General features: G+C 39.7%; 2 protein-coding genes across 3 annotated transcripts; both read right to left on the bottom strand.

Moving 5' to 3' along the window:
• Positions 1–928: 928 nt before the first annotated feature.
• RB195_016345 (uncharacterized protein) lies at positions 929–9655 on the bottom strand (the record flags this gene model as incomplete). Of its 2 annotated transcripts, XM_064207461.1 has the most annotated exons (4): positions 929–955; positions 2745–2891; positions 2961–3100; positions 9568–9655. In XM_064207461.1, the coding sequence occupies 4 exons, from the start codon at positions 9653–9655 to the stop codon at positions 929–931; spliced, it is 402 nt and encodes a 133-aa protein (XP_064063342.1). The 2 variants fall into 2 exon arrangements, with proteins under 2 accessions (XP_064063342.1, XP_013301800.2); XM_013446346.2 differs by lacking the exon at positions 9568–9655 and having other exon boundaries at positions 2961–3086.
• Positions 9656–14345: 4690 nt separating this feature from the next.
• RB195_016344 (uncharacterized protein) lies at positions 14346–18623 on the bottom strand (the record flags this gene model as incomplete). Its single annotated transcript, XM_013446345.2, has 4 exons — positions 14346–14508; positions 16968–17058; positions 17176–17278; positions 18492–18623. 4 exons carry the CDS (start codon positions 18621–18623, stop codon positions 14346–14348), a joined length of 489 nt encoding a protein of 162 aa, XP_013301799.2.
• Between the last annotated feature and the right edge of the window lie 1254 nt (positions 18624–19877).

Genomic DNA, 19877 nt, shown 5'->3' with positions numbered 1-19877 from the left:
TGCGAGGCTGCTGAGGAAACATCATAGATTTTCGACTGGTCGCCGGTCCGCTTCAACGTAAAAGGATAAAAGGTAATGTGTCTGGCGTTAATCAATCCGCTTGGGATGCGCCACCACGTTCACTTCAATTCAGAATCATCTGAGGTTCACGAACGTGTAACTGGTCTATTCAATGACTTGCGGGGGCTATCCGATGTGTTAAATCGGTGTTTTTATCCTCCCAGACATGTCTGGTAAGAATTAATCGGCCCCGGAGCGATGAAAAGTTTGGTGAGCACTAGGGCGATTCCGAACTTTCGATCGATCGTGCAGGTAGAAATTAGTGCCGTCCCGCACGTCGTTTTCGAGTGATGAGAGGGAGGGGGAACTAAGCGCGCTCTTAGTTTAAAAACCAAACCGAATGTTAGCCCTTGGAAAAGAAATCAAAACAGTTAACAAACGAAAACCGCTAGCTACACAGAGATGTTGGAGCTAAACTGTCAGAACTGTTACGAGAATAAAGTATTTATTATAGATCTTCTTGCGATGGCCGAAGATGTCAATGCAAGCAATAAACTGGGATGTTTTCGAGAATAACAGTGGAGCAATAGTTTCAACACCATCAAAACAGAACAAATACTGTCTATAACAAATATGTGCAAGAACGCGTACGAGATGAACTAGACCTTTTCGTATTTGCTAAGCTCTTTTTATAAGACGGACTGCTGCAATGGCTTGCTTTCGTATATGAGTACAAACAAGAAAAGTATCTGGAAAATCAGTAAGACAATGTATTAGTATCAACCTTGAAGCACCAGAAGATAGGACTGTAGGAGTAAGAAAACCGAGAAGAATAGGTGCCAGTTCATCTTCTCAACTTGAAGTGCTGAACGTGGTGAGAAGTAGTCAGAGAATTCACAGACAAAATGAAGTGACGTTTCGGATATGTTCACATTGTTTTTGGTTCGATCCGTTCCTGAAATAAAAGAGATAAGTGGTTGAGTTCAGTAAGTTTTTTGTTTGCTGCAAACGGATCAATTTTTTTTTTTTTTTTTTTTTTTTTATATTTTTTTTTTTTTTTTTTTTCCCTTTATTTTTTTTTAGGGGGGGGGGTTTTTTTTTTAAAAAAAAAAAAAAATTTTTTTTTTTTTATATTTTTATTAAAAAAAAAAAAAAGATTTTTTCTTATGTTCCACTTCGTTTGGAATCTTAAATTTATATTGATGCTTGTGTACACACAATTTTTTCACATTTGTATCAAACTCATAGCGGCAGTTATTGCACATATTTTAGGAAGATCATCTGAAACGCATATATTCCCACAAACTCAGGCCACGGCAACACCAAACCTCCCAATTAACTCAACAAGGCAACTCTTGCACCTATATAATTGACGCTATGAAGCAGTAAGATGGAAGGGTAGCTGGAGAAATTCCCTGACAGATCAACTCTGATCCACACACAAAATGTTACCCATTTAACCCCGTTTACTTGACCAGTGCTATAGGAAGCGTGTAGGTAAGATGTTCGGCTGCGAAAGCATTGTCGATGTTTGAAACCACACTAGAGTCAACCAAACCTTTCACCTTTCCGGAATCGATAAAATGGTACCAGACTCATCTGAGACAACGAAAATACTGGTTTTATACATCAACCGACTTCTGTCACTGTATAGGCCAGACAAACGTTTGTAAAATTGAAACTATGCTGAAGTCGAACACTTACGCACCTCCTAAGCGGATTTATTTAAAGGCAGCAATCTGACCTGGTGGTGGAATCCGCAGATGGGATTGTAGATTACGAGGTCAGGAGTGCTTCCGCTCATCTCTCCCTGATTGTCGTAAGAACCGCTTTGGTTATTACGAAGTACGTTATAACGCTCTTCTATGCCCACGTTACAGTCCCTTAACACCCCACTCATTGTGTGAATAGGCTGGTGAGGAGTCATCAGTGATCTTCGATCGATCGCACTTGGATGCGGCGCATCCACAAGGGTGCGCGTTGCAACTGAATTGACTTGTCTTCCATGCTGTTTCTTACGAGGATCAGGGAGGAATGAGAGAAACCACCCCTGGTCCCGCAATCTACAATTCTAACTCTAGATTTTTCCGCGGATTTCTCCACCTCGTTAGATGCGTGGTGTGCTGCTTTTAACACATGCATCTCATTCTTTTATTCCGAAGAAAGAGGGTGGAAAGAAGCAGATAAGAACTTAGGATTTTATAAAGTTCGCCAGCTAGGAAGAAAGAATCCGTTTAATGTAAATCATGAGTTTTTATGAAAAGTTTTAAAGAAATAGTCATTTTAGAGCGCCACCGTCATCTGGTACAAGGTTTCTACAAGCATAAAAGAAAAGCCTCTAAGTGGTTTGTTCAAAAACGAACCGCTGACCCAATTTGCCCTTCCTTAAACTTGGACAACCACAATAATCCGTCTTGTCATATTCTCGTTAAAAACGATGTTTTTGAAAGCAATCGCTAGGCAAAAGGATTGGTTTTCGATGTGGGATTGATCCAAATAGCTTTGAGAGAACCTTGTACGCGTATCTTCCATCTCTGCTCCTTTCATAACTTGTGGTCTTAAATTCTTATTTCATTTCGATCCACAAGGCACACCAAGCATTTGAACATAACCCCATCTCACGTTCTCGATCGATGCACCCACTTAAGTGGTAGTCATAATGCGCCGTCCGAAGGAAGAAGGTAAAGAAATTTTCTGGCGGAGACTGTTAAAAATTTAACTTTTGGATGCACATTTGAACTTACATCTTGGATGATAGCCTTTAGCAGTGGTTTTCTGTCATGCATGTGAACTCGGGTGCAGCTGTTTTGTGATTTCTGGGTCCTCCTTGGTTTTATCAGCATTTCTGCAGCCACAAATGCCGGATTTACACCGTTCACTGACTCGTTCTTCTTCAATTGAAGTATTGTCAGAGATTGAAGACCTCAACTCTCTAATGTATATCTCTTAATTAGACTCACCTTCAACAGTGAAGAAAAACCGATTGGACGAATAGACCTTGGATCAAAGCATTTTGTAAGTGGAGTCGTTGAAATAGCACGATACTGTAACGAAATCAGCGCTGCACGTGTTGTTCCCGACAACATCTTGAAGATGAAGTCTGCAATTTTACATTAGCAACCAATTTTCAAGTAGCTTCAGCGTTTATTCTCAGAACGAAATCAATGAAAGATATCAAAGCACTGGAAACAGGAAAATGGCAAAGAGAAGGCAGTGATGGGTGTCTGCTAATTCTATTCACAAATACAATCTAATTCCTTGTTTTATTCTCTGGGAACCCTATTTTCATACTGGACTCGGAGGCAGTGAGAAAGGTGAAGTGTGGTGAAAGGACAAAACACTCGAATTCGACCAACATCCCTCTAACGTTGCTGCGAAAGTTCTCCATTGCTGCCGATTCAATACATTGAAAATTTCGTATATTTCGAAAACGCAAAGTCGAAAATTAGCTGAGATGCAAACGGCAAATATGAAATTTGGTAGCTGACAGAAGCGAAGAGACACCAAGTAGTAGAAGAAGCAAATTTGCTAAACATTTTTGAAATATTAGTATTGAAATACTTCCATTTTATTCTACCCTATTTTTATTTTAAAATCTATGAAATTTCCTGAAATGCTGACTAAAGTACATAATACAACAAAAAAGAGAAGAGTCAGATGCATAGGTCGAATTATAGAGGAGCGACGAAAAAAAAAACCAAAAAATCGATATTCTGTTTCGACAGTGTGGTGGCAATGGGATGACGCAAGTTGGACACCTTGCTGATTCCCTTTCTTTCTTGCAAAAAGGGTTAGAAACTTGTAACAACATCTAAAAGATAAAAAATTTAGTAATATGCGTTTTCGGCAGTTTAAAAGTGTTTAATGACTAGCTTTGTGTAACTTTGTGATAAGAGGACCAAAAGAAATAGTTTAGGATTTTCTCAGAGAGTTTCTCAGAGAGATAGCCCTACAAAAACGATCACAGCGCTGTTCCTTGCAACTTCCTAGTTCCTTTGGAATCTAGAAAGAAAAGTAGCGAAGCCTGATGAGAAGCTCGCATCTCACGCTTGACCGTGGACACTGGAAATTTCTATTAAAGTAAAAATTATGAACGTATATATGATTTCTGGGACCCAAAATTCACCTACGACCTAATAGTGCTAATTTCCACTGAAAATATTGGATATTTTCAGAAGTGACTCTTTAAGAGTGTCCCCACATTTGTTTTACCTCAACTCACTGATTAGACCATAATTCCCCATCTGCTCAGAACTAACTATCATTAAGTATTTTGAATCGGGTGGAAATTCTTCGAGAAAGATTTGCAGTTAAATGAAGTTAAAAGAAAAACGTCGTGGCCTTGATAGATTCCTTCGAGATGCGCTTACGCATTTGACTGCAATTCAGAATCATCTGAGGTTTACGAAAGCGTGTGCAGCCTATTAGTGACTTCTCAGCCGATGGACAAAGTCTCTGCGCTTATCCTCTTAGAAGAGTCTGGTACCAATTTTTGGACTCGGGTGGATGAAAGGCTTGGTAACCCCTGGGGTTTTGAATTATCGCCACTGGAGTCGCAACCTAACCTCTTATCGATTGGTCAACTCCCGCCCATTGAGCACCGTCAGAACAGAAAGATCAGAAAGTTTGAAATGATTATCTCTTCGTAAACTCTTCGTAATGCCACAGAGGAGATAATCAGGAGAGATAAAGTTGACCGAAATAAATTCCGTCCAGATAAAAAAGTGTGTCGAGCGAAGGGGACAAGCGTTAACAGAAGAAAAAAAAGCTCATTCATGAGTGAGGATAAAATTGAAGTAGAAGAAAAGATTTCAGGCAGCGAACTTGGGTGTCTTGTGTTTTCGTCAGTTGTCTGTTGCGACGAGACGTGCGTAGCGAAACATTCATGCAAGCCACCGTTATTATCTCACTCGAAATGCACACAGTATGTAAAAAAAGAGATTTTTCAGGGAATGAACAGCTGTAATAGAGCTGACTTGGGAAATCTACTTTTGTGTAGCTGAAGCAAGGGACTACAACTCTCCACTAGCCTGCGGAAAGCTGAAAAATCACTCTTTCGAAGCGGCAAATACCTGCACTTCGAATACCGGCAAATACCCATACTTCTGACAAGAATTTGGAGGTTTACAATTAGCGATTTAATCGAAAAAAAAACAGGCTTGCGACACTGAGGAGGTCGTTGTTAAAGAAGGACGAGGCCACAATTCTGGATTGACGATTAAGACGCACTGACTGCGCAGTCAGGGCGCCCGATCGCATTCAAAGGCTCCACCCACTTCGTGCTCGTTTTTTCTTCCATCGTTTCGACTGCGAGCAATTAAGAGCACACCTATGTATATTTTTCTTTGAAGTACGAGATAGTTCTGGAAGAAAACCCTGACACTTCCCTCCCTATCTTTATTGAATACAAACTGACCTGATTCAACCAACAACTACATCGATAGATCAGAAAATATGCGATACCATAAAATAAGTAGATAATTCACCACTTATTAGAGGTAACTAACTGCAAAGTAGGTGAGCATGGCGAAAAAAGTCTCAAAAACTCGGAAATTAAAGTTTTGCAGCATTCTAACTAACTGCTAAGTGCCGAACACACTCCACAGAACAACCAGCGAATGCTCATGCATGTGCTGATCTTCAATGTTCTGCGTTCAATGCACGTGAAATGCACGCGGCGATGTTGGTGGGAAATGATTCGTACAAAAAATGGTCTCTGATAAATGCATTGAGTGTCAGAGCACTAAGAGGTTAATCCCAATTTTCCAGAACCGATCATCAAAGATACAGAGCATTTTTGGCATTATAGACATGTACGATTTATGAGCAATACAGCAAAGCGAGGAATTTTCATCTAGGCACATCTCATTCAGGATTTTACTGCAAGAAAAGCTCGCAGAATGCTGGTCAATTTCGGAATCGTGATACCATTGCAGGTTTGATCAAATCTCGTTATTGATTCTATAGTCTGGTCAAAACGACATGAAGCACGTAAGCGTAAGCGGTTGCGCTCGAAACAGCGCGATGGAGATGTCGGTTGCAGTCGAGATGGGATCATCGCGTACTGCAGCAATGAACGTTGGTAGCAGGGATCCTCACTCGCTTATAGCCGCTACGCTCCACCGCAAAGTTTCGAGCGCATCTGCTTACGCAGCTGCACCGTGCTTTATGTCGTTTTGACTCTATTATAGGAAACGGCGAAGTGCTACAAAGTAGTAGAAGTAGTGAGCTCATGTAATTTTGGCCTGTTGAGAAAAATTTCCACTGGTGAAGTCTCTTCTAAGACTTTTAAATTAATTTAATTAATTCATAATTCTAATTTAATTTCTTATTTAATTCTACAGTCTCGAGCTAAATAATTATATTTTTATGTACATATCAAATATCAAATAAATGTTCTTACAGGCCTTCAAAGTGAGTTCCAGCAAAAACTTCTGGAGTGCGTAGGCGAGGGATGGGTGGTTTGGCCTGGAGCGGATTCGAACCTGCAGATGCAGCGAAACCTCCTATTGATTGCGCTACACTAGCCACAAAATTGATTAGTGATTTTAAACTCTAATCCCAGCAATCAAAACCCAAAACGCTTTTTCGATGGGAACCTCAAACAGTTAGTGATCGAAATAGAGGGTTCACTGCATATTTCGTATTTACAAGAAGCTATTTACGTTGTTGAATACACCGATAACTATGATGCTTCTGATCGTTCTGATTTCTGGTATAGTACAGGGTTTTGACTGTGACACTTGCTATTTACGCTCCCAACGCTATTTATTGCTGGAGAGAACTCCACAACGAAATTTGTCAAGAACGATTTCTTTAAAAGTGAGTGTAAAGAATTTTTTTGTCGATTAATTTCACCACTAGTCAACTCTATGTCGTTTCGTTTCTTCAATCATAAGCGTAAAAGATGCTTCGTTGGTAAACCGATATCTATGATGCACTTGGTGCTTCGGAAACTTGGATTTGTGAGGAGTGATTTGCGTTTTCGCTCCGATTCTTAAAAACTAACCCATCTACGATATCCTACCTTACTAAATACTGTGGAATTTTACGTCCTATCGGAAAAGACCCAACACCGAAAATTTTTACAATCCCTGATTTGAAGTTTTTAAATAATAGGAATAGACGGGCAGCGGTAGTTGCGGTTTCGCCTTAAGCTCCTATGTGGAAAAAGACAACACGTTTCCTTTTCTTTCACATTGGTGCGGAATCTTCTCCTCAAACTCGATGTAGTGTTTACGGTTTCCGCACACGACGTGTATTTCTGCACCGATTTGCATGACGCAGAAAAAGGAAAACTTCTGGAAAACTGAGAAAATTAACGTTAAAATCATGTAGCAGATAGGCAGTTACTTCATCGAAATGGGTTACGGGAAATTATACTGGTTTAGGACAAAATCACTTACCGTGTAACAGAAAACATTGTTAATGTTGAATTTTCAAGTAGTTAGTTAGACCGCCCAAAAATGTCAACATTTGTTTTCGTTAGGTACAAGAAAAAGAGTAGGCATGTCCGTGGAGGTGAGGTAATGTTAAATGTTCTAAGCTGAGGAGTAATGAGTGACATTGTTTTGCACTTAGCAATCTCCTTGAGACTCGCTAACGCAATTGACATAAATTCGGACTTCGTAGCTCGTTGTAAGCCAAAGACAAGCATTTTTATGATTTAAGAAAACAACCGGGTCAATATGACAGTGAAATATTCCAGTTTATTCAAGGTTAAAATCATATTTTTGCGTGAAACTTGGTTTCCACCCATTATTTCATAATAGTATTTCTGTCATATAGAATATGACAAGAAATCCACGAATACTTCTAACAGCTAACTTGAATATTAGCTAGTTCTAACTTAATACTGGTATCCACATTGGTGGACATATGAGCTAAGTCCTAAGATTCGAACTGTGATCGAAAATAAAGCAATGTTTTTACAAGGAAGAATAATAATCAACAAATTCCTTCGTCCATTCTAACCCTCACAACATTTATTCTTGATTAAAGGCATCACCCCACGAATCTGAGGTGGTGCAGATTTCAGGTGGAGTATTCGTATACAGGATGGGAGACTATGGAGAGGGGGGCAATTCCGTCCATTTTTCCTAATTGCCGTAAAAAACGGCCCGGAAGATGCGGCGCTGCACGGGACTGGCGCTCCAGTCGAACTCCTTGTAGAAAATAGTGCGCCAGAACGCTTGAAGCCGTATCTTCCGGGCCGTTTTTTACGGCAATTAGGAAGAAATGGACGGAATCACCCCCCTCTCCATAGTCTCCCATCCCGTATACGAATACTCCACCTGAAATCCGTACCACCTCAGATTCGTGGAGTGATGCCTTTAAGTGAGGTTTGCAAGCCATCTCTTGCGCTATCTGATTTACCCTGCACTAATTTTGTTGCTAATCAGAAACTGATTCACGGAAAAGCCGCAGCAGTTCTTTTTTTCCTCAAACGCTTATCATTGAGCGAACAATCACCATCCAGAACCACATTTAGCACGTAATCACAAAAAATTTGACTGGTTAATACTTCATATCAAGCAATTATCAAATGGACCCTTTTGAAAAGTTGTCCTTATTGGACAGCGATAAGGACAAAAAAGTGCGTTTACGAATTCTGCACATAACCGCTCTTTGGGACACAGTACGCACGGCCACATTCATATCACTTATGAATATTACTATTGTTTTCTATGATTTAAAGAAACCAAATAAACATCAAAGCTTACCTGAATACTATGACTTTTTAAAACCCATCTGTTCCTTTTTCTCACCAATTTAAAAGAGACATGAAGTTTATTTAACTTCCCCTGCACACGCTATTTGACGTAGCATGAGAGATTACATTTTACTCTACCAAATCGAGCATTTACAAAGTCCTAGTTTATTATCAGCAATACAATAACAAAAATCTTCCGAAATTGCTTTCCACTAAGAAGCGTTGCAGTAACACTAAAATCTTAAAAAATCCACTAAAAAACGCCTCGAAAAATGGATCGACCCGACCCCTTAAGTCTGAGTAATCGCATTTCGTCGCCCTAAATCTGAGCATTCACAAGCGCAGGTCGTTTTTTCGGTATGGATATGCGGATGTAGCCGCAATAACTTCATTTCGGAGGAACCAACATTATGTTTTGACCTTTTAGCCATGTATCGTTAACAAAAATGTACAAAGGAGAAAACAAAGTTGATACCACTTTATCGACCTTGAAGGGATGAAAAGCTTTTTTGGTGGTGATGTGGTTTCGAACCAACGATTGATTTTGCAGTCATAGTGGAACCTCTTACCGACTGCACTACATCCGCTCTCATATCCACTATCACAACAGAAAACTTTTCAGAAGACGTGCTCATGATGCGTGAATAATGGATGTCCCCAAAAATTAATCTTCCACAATCCACAATCTGTATGGGTTCCTATTGATATACATCGTTTTAACCCGACTATACCTTAGTGAAGAGAACATCAGTTTTACGTTTTGTAAAAAGAAATGCACTGAAAAAATAGATCAAAAAAGTACTGCGAAGTATTTAGAAATCAACTTGGACAAGTAAAAAGGAAAGCAAACAGACCTGCAGAAAGAGAAGGTTGTGAAAACTTCGAAAAAACAAAAGGATTCCTGAGATCATTACCACTCACATATAAGTCCAAAAAAAACATTTCTGTTCCGGATGCAAGAAAAGGAAAACAGAAACTTAAAAAGACGAATCTTTGAATGGTGAACATTTGGAGATTTGAAAGAAGTTTCCACGGCCAAACAACCGGCAAATTGACTATTGAACACAAGATGAGTTCTACACCCAAATTCATGAACGACACCGAGTAGACCCCAACTCTCCAGCGAAGTGGACTAAGTTCCCCCAATAAAAATCGATGTTCACGGAACAGACGGGAACATTTCTGCTGCTTCCGCCGACACTGCGAGAGAACTCCTATTGACCCGATCATAAGAGTACAAGATCATACTTTCCGCAAGCAAAATTTCTGCGATTTTCCCTTCTTTTAAAAATTTATTGGGACTTCACAACATTTTAATGTCTGTGATTCGTTACAAATTGTTTTTTTCTTTTTTTTTCGAGGTATTGATTTATTCATCTCAAATTCTCAAACGTTTCTGCTGTTGTGGTTTGTTAGAATCCATTCAATTACACTTCAACATTCCGCAACTTCAGCAACTTGTTCCAAGATTGAGTCACACAGTTTGAGCGAGTTTGTCAAGCGCATTTTGCAAGAACTTGACCCTGGTTTCTTCCTCTTTCACAACGGTGGGTTCCAACAGCCCTTCAGCCACATCTTCGGTGCACTTTACCGCATTATTCAAACTATTTGCAGCAAAATTGGTGTCTTGCAGTAAAAACGTTAAATAGTAGTCCAATACAGTAGAATAATAGAAATTAGCATATAGCTGTTAAACACTGTCAGCGGAGAACTGGGTATGTGAAACAGTAAAATGAAACGATTACCAAAATTCCTCCTTTTTCAAACATGTGACATTTACAAAAGATATCATAACACCTCACATCACACTTGGATAGTAATTCTATGTGCCCCATTTCTTTCTTTCTAAAGCTAGTTGAGCAAAAATTCAAAAACAGGGGGAATAACTCTTCTTCTTAATTACGTTCCAAGAAAAACAAGAGAAGATAGAAAGACTTATTTTTGTACAAAACATAGACTAAATCTGTTTCTATCGTTCAGTAAAGCGTATGTGGCGCAGTCGGTAGAATGTTTCGCTGCGTCTGTACGATCGAACGGAGGTTCGAATCCGCCCTACTGCTAACCAAGCCTTTTTTTTATCATTCCGGGATCGACGAATTCTGGCGCCGGATTGATTGTAAGGATAAAACACTGACTTGGCACAACAGCTATCCCCTAAGGCCCCAAGTCAGTTTGGGCTACAGACGTGCTCGTAAACCTCAAACGATTCTTAATTTAGGTGAAAGCAGTGGCGCATCCCAAACGGATTAATTGATGTCAGACACTTTACTCTTTTCACTGTACAACTCTGCAATTTGTTTCTCGTAAAATTTCCGGTGAACTTTGTGATTCTCGTGCAGCCTAATTTTCCAGAATTTACCTCCATTTCCAGGTGTAGATGCCTTTTATTCGGAATTAATGACGTTGATACGCGTTTTATTAACTGATAATAATGATGAGTCGATGAGAAGTGAACGTTCATTTAACTCTTCTACGCTGGATACAAACGGCTCAATTTTTCCAAAAATTGATCAAAGACAGTTTTAATAAAAGGTACGCTGTACCATCCACAGAAATCAGATGCAATTGTGTCTGAGTGTACACCAATCTATCATGATCATACCATATAATAACGGTGTTATTCCATCAAATCTTTTGCCTACGTTTATAAAAAAAGAAAGCGTTGTTCGAAAAACTTAATCCTAAGTTTACAAAAAATACCACCCCTAATAATTTTCATTTGTCAGTGAAGGCGAGCCAGGCGAACAGCACAGAAACTCTGAAGTCCAGCTTTAGCCGGTATACATGTTTACAAGGCGAAATTGCAGAAAGTAGTGAGACGGTTCCAACGCCGTAAAATTGCTGCGAAAGCCCCAGAAAGCTATAAAATGGGATGGGATGGATTCATGGCGACGAATTGGTGCACCAGCGCCAGCAAACAATAAAATGTGGTGGGATATGTCCCATGACGTCGAATCAGTCCGCCAGCGTTAGAAATCGGCAAAATGGTTTAGACGGGTCTCACGGCGCCTCGGGGCAGTATTGTATTGCGCCAAAACTCCAAGTGAATTTCCCAAGAAGTAAGCGAAACGTTGTGCGCATAAAAGCCTATTACTCAACCACAGATCTATTCCCACCGCACACTTTTCTCGTCAGGTGGATAACATCTTCCCTTCTAAATTTGGAAACACGCATGCAAACGGCTGGTTAAATAGTGGCTAACAGTTTATGTGATCTGACGTGGTTCCTTTTTTTATCGGTACGACGTTGATGTTTTTTCATGTCGGCACATTATTCTGCGCTAATTATTGAGGAGAAAGGGATGAAAAACTCATGCTTCGAATTATGTTCAGTAATTTTTAAAAATATATGGGTGTGTAAAATTAAGCTTGGACACTCCAAATGTAGCTCTGAAGCGTTTAAGTAGTGGACCATGGAATGTTGACTTCGATTCATGGTCATCTCGTGGATGTTAAAATCTCTAAAACGAAGGAAGGAGGAAAGCGTCGTTAGAAAATATACAAATTCAATTTTTCGAGAAATGTTACTACATTTAGTTTCTGTTGTTCAGTGAAGGGGACGAAATGTGCACCCAGAAGAAGTCTGATATCCGGCGTTAGCCGGATGTTCAGACTGACCGAGGCAATTTGCAAACTATGCAGGAAAATCAGGTCTGCCTTATCCGATCTCTTGGCCCTTAATACGAATTAACCTCTAGATAGTTCCATTCCTCTTATATGAGATAATTATGGTCGGTAAGAGGTTCGGCTATGACTGCATGATCGATCAATGGTTCGCAACCGCACTAGTGCTAACCAAGCCTTTTATCTCTTCGAGATCGAAAAAATAGTAGCAGACTTGACTGGGAAGATAAAAACATTAAATTGATGCATCCGCAAGACCCGCAGTCCATTTTATAGGGTGGACACGGGCTCATTAATTTTAAACGGTCCTGAATTGAAGTGAAGGGATTGATTAACGATGGACACTTTATCTTTAAAGATAATCACAGAGCTGTTTGTAATGTTTAAATTTGATAGTTGTGACCGAAGGTCAAAGAATCAAAAGTTATAGGTAGTAATATAAACCATTTATTTTCTTTTTTTTAAATTTTATTTTATTTTATTTCATTTTTATTTTATTTTTATATTTTTTTTATTTCTTTCATCATGTTTTTTTTTGTTTGTGACGTATCGTACTCATACAGGTGTTCGATGGTTTCTCTTCATATTGACACCAATATTGGATGCAATTTTGCACGGTTTCTGTCAAACAACTCCGACGTCATCAAGGATTGATTAAAGCAAAAATAAGATAGTATAAGTCACCCTTTAGTGAAAATGCAAAAGAACAGGACCTTTTCATCATTTTGCGGGTTCTGTACCTCACCTTAAAGACATCGCTCCACGTATCTGATGTGGTGCAGATTTCAGGTGGAGTATTCTTATAAGGGATAGTAGGTTATGGAGAAGAGGGTGATTCCGTCCATTTCTTCCTAATTGCCGTGAAAAACGGCCCGGAAGATGAGGCGCCACATAAGCCTTTCGCGCTCCAGTCGAACTTGTTGTAGAAAATAGTGTGCCAGAACGCCCGAAGCCGTATCTTCCGGGCCGTTTTTACGGCAATTAGAAAGAAATGGATGGAATCACCCCCTCTGCATAATCTACTATCCCGTAAACGAATACTCCACCGGAAATCCGTACCACCTCAGATTCGTGGAGTGATGCCTTTAACTGTTTTCTGTGTACAAGTTTCGAGTCACTGGATATGATACGACTTCATTTCAAAAACAGACAAGTATCCAATACCCATTCTTACAACTATTGAGAAACTAGTTACAGTTCTCGGTCCGCGTTTTGAGACCGGCCGAAGAGATGGTACATTTGACTCTAATTGGGCGTGATTACACTCACATACATCAACTACACTCCTATTCACTCCTGCAGAGATCGTAACATCGTTAATTTCATGATATGCTAGTTCAAAATACTACTCTTAAGGACTTTGGGGTTCCCAATGCTCGTTTCTTCGTTTCTGGACACTTCACGATGAAGACGCTGAATATATTCGTCTTTTGCAATCTAGCTGGTTGCTTTTTACTCAGTTGGTTTTTATACCTAGTTGAATTCAGAATTTTTGAATTTTTGACTTGATATCTTCACCACCAGAAAAGCTAAGGGATCTCTGCATAGTTCTCACTAGGGGATTTAAGCACGATACTTGCCAAACACTTCACATTCTTGAAACGCCCATATATCGATTATATGGACAATAACGATTCCTTTTTCCATATAACAGTAATCTGACTAAATTTTTGTCCGTAGTGTAGATTTTCATTCTTCCTTTGATACGAGTATCTTTTTTTCTGACTCTCCGCGCTGTCTCCTCTGTCGTATCACCATTTATCGCAGAAAAGAAGTCGTGCTTAAAACTTTTCCAGACAAGCGTGTTTGAAAGAAGGTGCAATAAGAAAGGACATAAAAAGTATCCAAGATTTTTGTGACATTATGTTGAATTAGCTTAAAACAAAAATCTTAGTTCGTATAATATTATAGCGAGCACTACAATTCGAACCTAAAGAAGCAGCCATGCAAAATCATTTCGTCAAGATCGTATGCATATGTGAGAAATAGGAGAATGGTTACTCCGATGTTTAGAATTGGTTTCCTGACAACTGATATCCGGCGTTGCGATCGCGCATAACTCTGTTAACGTTCGCGTAATGGCAGTAGTAGAAGAGAATGAAGAATCCAGCGACTCCCAGAGAAGTTGCGACGATACGCATTCGGTCGTGCATACGGTTCATGGTGCCGCACCTGAATGTTGAAACTTTGATTCAAATTAGCTCAGGAACTATAATAATGAATGGATTGAGCGAAAAATGAATTCACAAGCACAGTAGGGATGAAATGTTTGCTGCTCAATATGGAAGTTATTGTTTGAGTAGCATACATGCACTGCTGGTGCTGGCCGACTTAATTGGGATTTGGGACGGAATATAGTGCAGACAATTGCATTGGAAGGTTTTCAACCGCTCACGGCTGGCTATAGCGAGCCTATCCGTCGTCGTTCGTGTTGTGTCCGCCGTTCCGGCCAAGCAATACAGCACATAGCACATTTTTGCCATACTGCAGCAGCCTTTGCATGAGTGAACGGCGCGCATTCTTTTTTCTTTGACACATACTTATCCCTCCTTTGCTCTGCTCCAATGGAAGGTTTATTCCAAGAATTGGTTGAAGAAACCATGAGTCAGACATTTTGTGTCGGCCTAATACATTACGGCTACGGTAGAAGCAGCCATTGGCGACCGTTCCAGTCGATGGGATCGAAGAAAGGAAGAATAGTGCAATGAGCTCCTCGCTTTTTTCGTTTTCCAATTTTTTTTTCCTTTTTTTCGTGTAGTGATACAATAAATGAGTAGGACTAAGTAGTCTTTAGAGCGAAAAGAGAGTTTATGGGGGCACTTAAGACTGCTCTCATCGAACTGGTAATTCAGCAAAAATCATTGAGCATAAAAGTCGTTCTTAACTTCCAAATGCAGATTGGTTAGAAGCTAACTTCCAGTAGGATGCGGGGAGATTGGAATGATTAAAGAATTAGTACATCCAGCTTTATTTTTCTTCTTAATGAAGATAAATAAATAAACAATAATAAACAAAAACCGAACATAAAAGTTTGAGCGGAATGAACGATTATTCGGTTTGGATACTCTTCAAGAAGTCTCTACACCCTAGTATCAGAGAACTGATGTGTTGTGAGTGTGGAAAAGTCCAATTATCAGAAATCTGGTCAGGCTATTTGACAGTTATGAGCAATTTTCTTTTTAATATTTTAAATTTTTTGGTCCCCCCCTCCCTTATTTCTTTTTTGCAGTCTTTAGAAAGTCTATTCTCAGCTGTTTGCTATTGAGGCTACTCTAAGATCCGAGAAATCAGATGATTTCCAAGGTTTAATTTCTGTGCAACATTTTCTGCGTGGTTTCATATCGTCAGCGTTTTTCTTAGTCATGATCGCAGCGTAGTCTTTTTCGTTAATTTAATGGTTTTATTTGTCCGCTAGCATCTTCTCAAAAATCTTAGTTGGTGGAAACTTAATCTTCTCTATCATGGCCCCCAGAAATATCGGTTCACCTAACAAAAACGAAAAAAGATTTGAAGGAAATTACCTAAACCTACCTATGCACTATTATACGTTGACAGGAGAAGAAAACAAACGAAAAACGAGAGAAAGGAACTCTGAGGAATTTATCGTTTCCGATCGTTCCATCGCTGTGAGTGGGACCCCCACCAAACACGTGAGCCTCGCACCGACACTAGATGTTTGATGTCCCTTATAGGTGTGTTCTTGACGATTTATTGTCGAATTTATTTGTTTGTCAGGCGTTTTTGATACCTTGCGTCCGTCACTATTTAAAACAATAGTGGTAGGTACATCACTTAAATTTTTTTTTCAACTTCGCCTTTGGTCTATCAAAGTCCTTTGTTCTCCGAACTTTCTCCTACGTTCTTAGTGCGTCCCTTCAAGAAGAATTTATGAGAAAATATCTGTTCCATGTGTAGGCAGTAATGTCATGTAGTTATTGTTTGTTCATTGAAAAGAAGTGAAAAACGTGTAGGGAGCGGTTGCCTTTGAAGACCTTTGAAGTTAAAATGGCAACAAAACCAAGAACCAAGAGAAACAGGGTTTTTGTACTGTGCGATCTTGAAATGTGTTCTTGCTCGCTTCTCTGAAGATGTGTTCGTAGATTACCATGATGGAATTCTCTGATATATGCACCGACAGTAGAATTCAGCATGAAATCTCGTGCCACCGCCTGAAAGTATGCTCGAAATCCAGCCTCTGTCCCATCTAAACAAAAAATAGTGGGACATGGGAAGAATGTTCATCTAGGGCTCTTTCGTCAGGTTATCCCAGTCTTTTTTTTCAATAGTGACCCTCTCATTTAGGTAAAACATAAGCACTACGGCTACTGCTAAAAAAAAGGATTTTTGGTGTACATAAGTCTTATCCATTTGGAAGCACTGGTGGTATACCTCTGTAGGAGTTTTTCTCTCGTGTGATATCCTGTACTTAAGAAAGCCTGGTCAGCTGAAAATTGCAGCAATATGGATCACTGATGCCCTATCTTAGAAATTTCTGCTGCTGCCCTATCTTACATTTCTTTGCGAGCTCTTTCTTCTGATCAACGTCACATATTTTTCTCTGCTGATAATGAACTGTCTCCGATTAGATGTCTCGCTCCATGTTCCTTGGAAAAGAAGAGAAAAATCCTCACGCCACATAAAGAGGAATGTCGTCCTGACTTCGATACATTTTAGTGATGATCAAAAAAAGCCTTTGCCATTTGCTCGGCTGAACGCCAAATTCTGAAAGATTCTGAATTGAGGATGGAGGAAAAGCCTGCGACAGCAAGATTGAACGTCCTTAGGCTGCCGTTACACGATGGAAAGACAATCTATGTAGTATTTGTCACAAGTTCTCACCTGGACCAGCGTCATGAGTCCTTTGCAGCCTTGTTAGCTGCTCGAATACCGGTCTCGTCATGAATGATGACGTCCCATCAATTACAAGTGACGGACCAACTCTCTGTAAAATATATTAGTACTGGGAAATATACTTTTACTTAAAAATTCATCGATATTTGCCTTACCTTTAAAGCCGTTAAAAGTATCCTGAAAGTGAAATTCCTGCCTCTATACTTAACTTTCAAAAACGAAATAGTAAATGAACATCTGTTTCACGAGTTTTCTTTTAAAAAAAAACAGATGGAGTAACGTTGTGATCGGGCCAGAATCAGTGCATGGTTTGAACAAAGAAAAATGTATTGACGGCATGCTGTGTTTGTGTTTTGTTTCGAATGGTCATATTTTCTGGAGAAAATATCTAGTTGTGGACTGGATTTATCCTTTCCTGCTGTGCCATCGAAATTTCGGTGAAACCTCATTAGCGGGCCGAAGTTTTGTCAACTTCATCTTTATCAAAGGGCTTAGAATGGTTCGAGGTTTTTGGATGTCATGCATTTCCCATCGAACTACTTCTCCCTCCTTGCCATGATTCGACATAATTCTATAAACACCGCACATGAACTTGAACCAAGAAAACAAACTGGACAGTTTCACTACGCAGTAATCAAAATCATAAAAATGGGATAAAAATAAAAAATTGACAACTTTATATGGTTCTTTTAAATAATTTTTTTTTTTCGATGTTCTGATGAAATGTGAAAGTACGAATATCTACTTCCTCGACTACTACCTCAGGCTATGTTGAGTTCAAATTATTGTCTTTTGGCAAACATTTGACGGGATTTCGCTTCTTTTTCAACCGCATGCCATTTTTGGGGTGGTAGATTTCAAAGAGAGGTATCTGGTCTGATAACAAAGCTGAGCTGTTCTGAAATTTTCCTGCCCTGTCACAGATTAGGAGCGAGTGACGGTGGCGCGCTGTCACTCACCGTCGTTTTTTCGAAGTTCATGCATTGCAGCCCTATACTTTGAACTCGAACTCGTACATCCGTCACCTATCAATTTCTGACCAACCCTCAAAGATTTTGTGAAGTTTGTAGACGATTGATCGAGAAAAAGAAATGGGACTACTGAATATCATCTTCTGATGAGATGCTAAAATAAGAGATTAGGAGATTCTGACGAATTCAGCGGTTTTTCAGAGTTTATGCGTTTTTCTTTTTCGAAGCTTTCGTAGTTTCCATTAACAATCTCTTGTTCTTTTAATAAGGAAGTCTTTCAATAAAACATCTACGAATTTCCGACTGTTTTGACTTCTACAAAAAGGTTCTCACCTTTATGTTGGGATTATACGCACCAGAGATCTTGTTCCTCGGATCATAGCAATTTCGGACGGATATGGATGATGCACCGTAACAGTGCATCATAGGGTTCAGAACGGCACGCCTCGCACACGGCAGCAGCATGGCAAACTAACTTCTTTCTGGAAGTTATGCTACTTTATGTATATCAAGGATGATAAAATGCGCATACAACGACAAATGATTCATCTTTACAGTTAAGAACAGTTACTGACAAAATTTAAAATTATCAAAAGGGAGCAGGAAGTCGAAATGATAAAAGATTTGTCCTTACACATTACATTTTCTTGAGCAATCATAATTGCTGTCAATTAGGGAGAAGATGTAGGGAGATTCTAAATGAGAACTCATTTTCTCTTGCATTGTGAAGAATCTTTCCAAGAAAAATATTGACCTATTTTAAAACAATTAATAATAAAATGTTATGGAACAACATAGAGTTTTGAGGAAAGTTTGTGTTGATGTCACCAATGCAAAGTTTTTTACGTTCGTCTTCTTGAAGTTACGTAGTTGTTTATAGGCAGCGTACCACGAAATTGACGTGGTACGACAACACCAGGGAAAACGTAGAATTCGGCTTCTAGACTACGGAAACGAAGATGGCTCCGTTCATTCTCCTCCAATCGTCGTAAAAAAACAGCGTGGGAACCGCTTCAGCTCCCGCGAGGAATGTTAGAAACGCATCCAATTGTACATACTCCGGTTAAGCGCTGAGGAAACTTCATTGATTCTCGACAGCACGCACGTGGATGCGGCGCGTGCACAAGCGTGGCAGGTTCCTTTAGCACTTCATATTAAAGGACGCCGTCCTCAACACCGTCGTTGTCTAACTACAAGGGAGGATGAACGGATCCACGGCTGTTTCGATAATTCACGACCCGAACGCTTTGATTTTCCTGGTATTTCTGTACTATGCCAGTTTGTTGATCTGGTCGCTGGTCCCAAGCTATTGACCGTGAGACCGCGGTGGAACTTTTTACCCGCACGTGAACCTGTTTTGTTCGTGAGATTATGATCCATGTTAAAATGGTCGTTTCCGATTTTAATAGAGAAATAGTTACACTTTGTGGTCTATGATCCATGACTACAACTGTAGTGTATGACTTTCTGTTCCCTGTGGTCTAAGATGTGATATTGAAATCAGCAAACTACAAATGCTGAAGGTGGATTTCTACGGTTTCCACAGATGCTTGATTTCCGTGCCTCTTAGAGAGCACCTCCGAATTTAAAGTGTACAGTTTTACTGAGGAAATTATCTATGGACTGATATCAAACGCAGTTGAATTTGTGAACATCGAAGTTTCTTAAGTTTCTTCACCGAACTCTGGCCACAAACAGCACAGGCATTCAGGCGCTGGC

This window comes from Necator americanus, chromosome V (genome assembly GCF_031761385.1).
Source record: "Necator americanus strain Aroian chromosome V, whole genome shotgun sequence".
Classification (NCBI taxonomy): domain Eukaryota; kingdom Metazoa; phylum Nematoda; class Chromadorea; order Rhabditida; family Ancylostomatidae; genus Necator; species Necator americanus.
Note: the sequence above shows the minus strand (reverse complement) of the source record. Positions and strands in the feature narration are given on the sequence as shown.